This window comes from Sinocyclocheilus grahami, unplaced genomic scaffold (assembly GCF_001515645.1).
Source record: "Sinocyclocheilus grahami isolate Dianchi unplaced genomic scaffold, SAMN03320097.WGS_v1.1 scaffold149.1, whole genome shotgun sequence".
Taxonomy (NCBI): domain Eukaryota; kingdom Metazoa; phylum Chordata; class Actinopteri; order Cypriniformes; family Cyprinidae; genus Sinocyclocheilus; species Sinocyclocheilus grahami.
The window spans coordinates 56,596-62,410 of NW_015505328.1; the positions used below are offsets into that span (position 1 = coordinate 56,596).

General features: G+C 35.5%; 2 protein-coding genes across 3 annotated transcripts in view; one reads left to right on the top strand and one right to left on the bottom strand.

Moving 5' to 3' along the window:
- lrrc14b (leucine rich repeat containing 14B) overlaps window positions 1-2,883 on the top strand; it is a 6,067-nt gene extending 3,184 nt beyond the window's left edge. Inside the window, exons 2-3 of one of the 2 annotated variants that reach the window (XM_016281437.1) lie at window positions 2,053-2,412; window positions 2,491-2,883. In XM_016281437.1, coding sequence (XP_016136923.1) covers window positions 2,053-2,412; window positions 2,491-2,806 — 676 coding nt within the window. In that variant the 3' untranslated portion in view covers window positions 2,807-2,883. The remainder of the gene's footprint in view (window positions 1-2,052; window positions 2,413-2,490) is intronic. The other variant, XM_016281438.1, reaches the window with a different exon arrangement.
- A 733-nt stretch (window positions 2,884-3,616) lies between these two features.
- Window positions 3,617-5,269, bottom strand: LOC107592078 (cytochrome b-c1 complex subunit 7-like). The gene is made up of 4 exons (XM_016281439.1): window positions 5,173-5,269; window positions 4,550-4,618; window positions 4,262-4,428; window positions 3,617-3,811 (listed from the first exon to the last, which is right to left on the bottom strand). The coding sequence occupies exons 1-4, from the start codon at window positions 5,189-5,191 to the stop codon at window positions 3,734-3,736; spliced, it is 333 nt and encodes a 110-aa protein (XP_016136925.1). The 5' UTR covers window positions 5,192-5,269; the 3' UTR covers window positions 3,617-3,733.
- Between the last annotated feature and the right edge of the window lie 546 nt (window positions 5,270-5,815).

The window sequence follows — 5,815 nt, forward strand, 5'->3', positions numbered from 1 at the left end:
ACACCAGATACTGACTGGTTTTCGGACCCCCCAATACAGTAAAACTGCACATTTTAGAGTGGCCTTTTATTGTGGCCAGCCTAAGGAGGCACACTTGTGCAATCATGCTGTCTAATCAGCATCTTGATATGCCACACCTGTGAGGTGGATGGATTATCTCGGCAAAGGAGAAGTGCTCACTAACACAGATTTAGACAGATTTGTGAACAATATTTGAGAGAAATAGGCCTTTTGTGTACATAGAAAAAGTCTTAGATCTTTGAGTTCAGCTCATGAAAAATGGGGGCAAAAACAAAAGTGTTGTTTATAAGTTTGTTCAGTATATGTTACAGAATTTTCATTAAGACCCTAAAGAATCATATCAACTTGTGGAAAATGGGCATCCAATGACCCCTTTAAAAAAATGGACCCTTATGACTGGTTTTGTGGTCCAGGGTCACATATTTTAAAATTGTATTTATTGCTGTGATATGGCAAAGCTGAATTTTTCAACTCCAGTCTTCAGTGTCAAATAATTCTAATATGCTGATTTGGTGCTCAAGATATATACATTTCTTATTATTATCATTGTTGAAAACAGTGCTGCTTAACATTTTTTTGGATAGACATTTTTTTACTGACCCCAGCCTTTTGGATGGGAGTTACCATAAGGTATCTTTTTAATTTAAATATAAGATCTGACACTCTTATTTGACGGTTTTGCAGTCTAATCAGCTGTTTAATATCAAGCCTAGCATGTCTAGCATGTTGTTGTTGTTTGGATGGCTCTCTGTTTGTTGTGTGACTGCTTGACTGCAGACAGCTGTCCCATTGCAAACCTGAAGTAGGCCAAGACATGACTCTGGCAACACAACATGTTCTATATTTAGATAATATAATATGATAATATAATACATAATATAATATGTTCTGTAAATAGCAGCACATATGTCTTATAACAGTCAAAACATCATGTCTCATAGGTGTATATTAACAGAGTGATTTATGGTACCAAAACAAAATCTGACCCATAAAATATTAATTCACCCCAGAAGCAGAAGTACACTAAAAAATGCTGGATTAAATACAACCCATTGCTGGGTCAAATATGGACAAACCCAGCAATTTGGTTGTTTTGACCCAGCGGTTGGGTTACTACCCAGAAGGTTGGGTTAAACATTTAACCCAACTGCTGGGTCAAAACAACCCAATTGCTGGGTTTGTCCATATTTAACCCAGCATTTTTTAGAGTGTAGCATTTTAAATAATGTATACCTGGAACTTCATATGGATTGTGAAGTTTGTTATATATTTCCTGTTGTATCCAATAGATTTGTATATATGCACTACTGTTCAAAATTTTGAGGTCAGTGATTTATTTATTTATTACAAAATAATGCTTATTTTCAGCAAGGGTGCATTACATTGATAAAAAGTGACAGCAAATACATTTATAATGTAAAATTTCAAATAAATGCTGTTCTTTTGAACCTCCTATTCATTAAAGAGTAAAAGAAAAATTACAGTTTCCAAAAAAAAAATTTAAACTGCACAACAGTTTTTAACATTGATAGTGGAAATAATAAAAATAAAGGATTTGTTTTTGCAGTAGCATGATTCCTGAAGGATCACTGAAGACTGGAGTAATGACTGCTGAAAATTCAGCTTTGCCATCACAGGAATACATTACCTTATAAAAATATAAAAAGTGTTGATTTCAATTTTACTGTATTTTTTTCCAATTTTACTGTATTTTTGATCAAATAAATGCAGGCTTGGTAAGTTTGAGACTTCTAGATGTGAAGTAGAGTTGCAAAATTTTTATTGCCCAGTAAATCACTAAAAAGTTTTCTCAGTGGATCTCAATGCTGCATTTTATCAAATTTAGTTAAAATTTTATTTAAATAAAAATATATATTAATAAACAATATTATATAACATGTATATAAAATTAATAGCATTGTTAACTGAATTTAGTGTAAAAATTGCACTGTTGCAGTTTGATGCTTAATCTTAATTGAGATCATTCCTAAACGCTTGTTTTGAGTAACTATAATCTGTTTGATTTGCCAGTCCACTGAATACTCCACTGCAGTGTATTGAGTTAGCGAACTGCAGTCTTAACGCAGTGGACATGGCCTACTTCGCCAACAGCCTGCACAGTGAACACATAGTTAAGCTAGACTTGAGTGGTCATGAGGTTGCCGACCTCTTCCCCAACACCTTCCGGAAGCTTCTGCATCGCTGTTGTGCCACACTCACTAGTCTGGGTCTGGAGGAGTGTGGACTGGATGATGATAAACTGGATCTGCTCACACAAGCACTGACACCCTGTCATGGGCTAGAGGAATTGAAGATCCTGGGTAATCCACTGAGCACACCTGCTCTGTGCCATCTTTTCAATATGCTGGCACTGGGTTTTCCTGCATTGAGGTACAGTAAAATCATGTGTTCACTGATATCTATTTGGTTGTTTTTCTTGTCATTTGATTGTATTACATATTGTCTCAGATATGTTGAGCTGCCTGTCCCTCGTGACTGTTATCCCGAAGGTGTAACCTATCCACTGGATGATAGGATGCTGATAAATTATGACACAGAGAAGTTCCAACAAGCCAAGACCGAACTTGTTGGCATCCTAGAGAGGGAGGGAAAAGGACATATAGAAGTCTGCACGCCATTATTTGGAGCCTATGATCCTGACATCAATGAGACGAGCAATGAGCTGGGAGTCACCTTGCTGCACTCCTTCAACAGTGTCATAGGAAACTTCATTGACACAGTCAACAGTGTTACCCAACGGAGAGAGCAAAGAATGATGGAGTGAGAGTGCTAAAAATGCAATTGCCATCCCAGGAATAAAATTAAAGTATATTCAAATAGAAAAGTTATTTCAAATTGAAGTATCACTGTCACAGTATTTGCTCAAATAAATGCAGCCTTGACCAATTGAAAATAAAAATCTTACCAACTCCAAACGTATAGGAGGAAATAATGCAATAATAGCCGTGATTAATATTTACTTTATAAAGCATTTAAAATAATGAATGCATAACATATATGTAAAGTATTAATAACAACTTATACTGAGTATTTCAGTACCAGCCCAGTATTGGTATCATCGACATGCTAAAAATAAAACAAAATACTATCTTTACATTTTTTTTCCCTACATAAATTTAAAGATCTCATGTGACTTTAATGAATCTACAGCACATATGAAGGTTGGAATAACAGAAACAAAAAGATCAGTTGCTACAAATAACACATGGGGATGCAATTGTGTAGTAATATATATTAAGGTGTGCAATAAAGAACTCAAAGTATTTTCAGCTGTAACTGCATAACAGGATTTATTTGTGTGATTGTACTTCTGTAACTGATTTATAGTGAACACTGTTGAACGTAAACTGTATTTATGAAATTTTACATACGTCTTGAAAAATCTGTCACTTTATATATAGTCACTGTATATTGTGCATTTATTGTTCTTAAAGTCTGTATTTAAACAAATGGCCTTATCTTTGGAGTCTACTATAACATCCCATTAAACTGTCTTTGAACGATTCATTGACTACAAAATTGTCATTACTTTTTTCCATTTAAAAGAAAAAAAAAAAAACAGACATGTGAAGAGTTATGTCAGAAAGGAAATTTTAATAAGTATAGGGACTCATCACATTATACATTTTCTCTTAAATACAAGACAGCAGACATCACACCAAAGAGGAGCTTCAGTCTCTTCGCACTCATCCTACTTCTTTGCCCACTCCTCTTTTTCCTTCCTTTCACACATAACCTCCTCCAGATAGGGCTCAAGGTAATGCACATCCTACAAAGAACAATATTAATGGTGAAAAACATTTATTAAGCAGATACTTAAATAGATGTACATTAACATACACCTATGTTGACCCCATAAATAATCTCATGTATTTTCCAAACCCATGGTGAATACAATTATATAGAAAAATGTGCAAACACAAATTTTTCATTCAAGACACTCAGTGTCTGTCCCTATTCACTTTTATTACATGAAAAAGAGCGGCATGCATGGTTTTCCTACAATCTACGTTTGTATGACAAAACATGGGATTTTTTTTTCAGTCAACTGATCACAAAATATGAAATGCTCATATTAAAAAAAAATACACAAAATATGATGTCAAAAAATCGGCACACTATCTAAAAATCTTTGGGTCATAATATTTATTGAGGCACACGACACTCAAAAGAAAAAGCAGCTAAAATTAGAATACATTAAGCTAACATGCTTTCTCACCTCCTCATATTTAGTCCACTGGTCCTTGGGAAGAATCTGTTGTTTCATTGAAAGATCCAGAGCTCTCTTGAGACGGAACATTCTGTCATTGTAAACTTGTTCTGGGAGCCGACGAATGGCTTCTTTCACATCAGTGTCCTCATTGATGGTATCATCCCGCATCAAGCCTATATGACATGTAATGACACAGAAATTGGTACATTTGTTTTCTATGTAAATATCAGTCCATGAAGGTCACAAGTTCTAAACAATGCTTTGTCTGCATTGTAAAGAGAAAGCACTCCTTACCAAATTTGTTGAAACCGCATGCATTGTAGTACCACTTCCTGAAGCCCACCATGAGCCTGCTGGTTGCCGCTGTACAGGGACAGGAATATACATAACACCCAAAATTAGAGATAAGTAACGAGGCAAGTATTCTAAAATGTCATCCAACCTTAAAGCAACATGACTTAAACGTATTCTGTGGTTAACGGATCTGGAGCTTATGACAGGTGGGAATTGGGTTATTATAGCAGAAAAGTCACTGATGAACATGATGTCCCAGCTGACATTCGATTCAGTTAACCACCTGTATTCCCGGTTAACCATCAATGACTGAATCACGGAGCATTGTATTCTTCCTAATGCATCGTTTCCACTAATTAGGACATAAATAGACAGTTGCGTGGGAATGGAATCAGAACATAGTCATATTTTGAGTGGTAACGTACAGCCCGCTGGAGACAGACGGGGACACACAGTAGAGGACACCAGTGCTTTACATGACTAAACTAACAACCTCGTCAACAAACAGTCATACGAATAGCACAGAAGTCAGGCAGGTGGTATAATAACTCTTTAAATTATGGCAACAAATTCGTACGCTCGCAATTTTCCAAAACGCTGACACAAATAACACAACATTTTACCTGGTGCCCTCGACGCCATTTCTGCTCACTGGGAAAGTCGCACAGGATTGTGGGATACGTGACGTCTCGTCCGGTGATTACGCAATCAAATCAGCTTTTCTCGGCATGTGACCGCGTGGGGTCATTGGCTGTCACAATGTTTGTTTGTTTTTTAGAAAGATTTAGTTTTTCATAATTTTTCTTGATCTGTTTTTTCCACATTCTCACGATTTTATTTAATCTCTCTAATCCCAACATTCTTTATACTTCATGGCTAGACTTTATAAAGTCTTTTTTTCACCGAGTCATCTTTCCACAACATATTATATGATAGAAATGTCATTTTAAACACGTTTGGAATAAAATGTCTAACACACCAGGGGTTTTATAGATAAATACTTTAGCCCAAATTTTGCATAGTTTATTAAAATCTACAGCTTGATTATAAATGACGTACAATAAAAATGGGATAATGGCGTTTTCTTTATTTTCTTCACATGTAGCATATTTAAATGCACGCATAATCTTCACTGACACTGCTGGTAACCATGTACAATTTAAGAAAGAAAATTGTTAACGACAGTGGATATCAGGCAACAAAGACTTGTAAAAAAAAGTGTCTTGTGTTCTAATCATCATATGGAATGCGCACATTGTTTGAAAA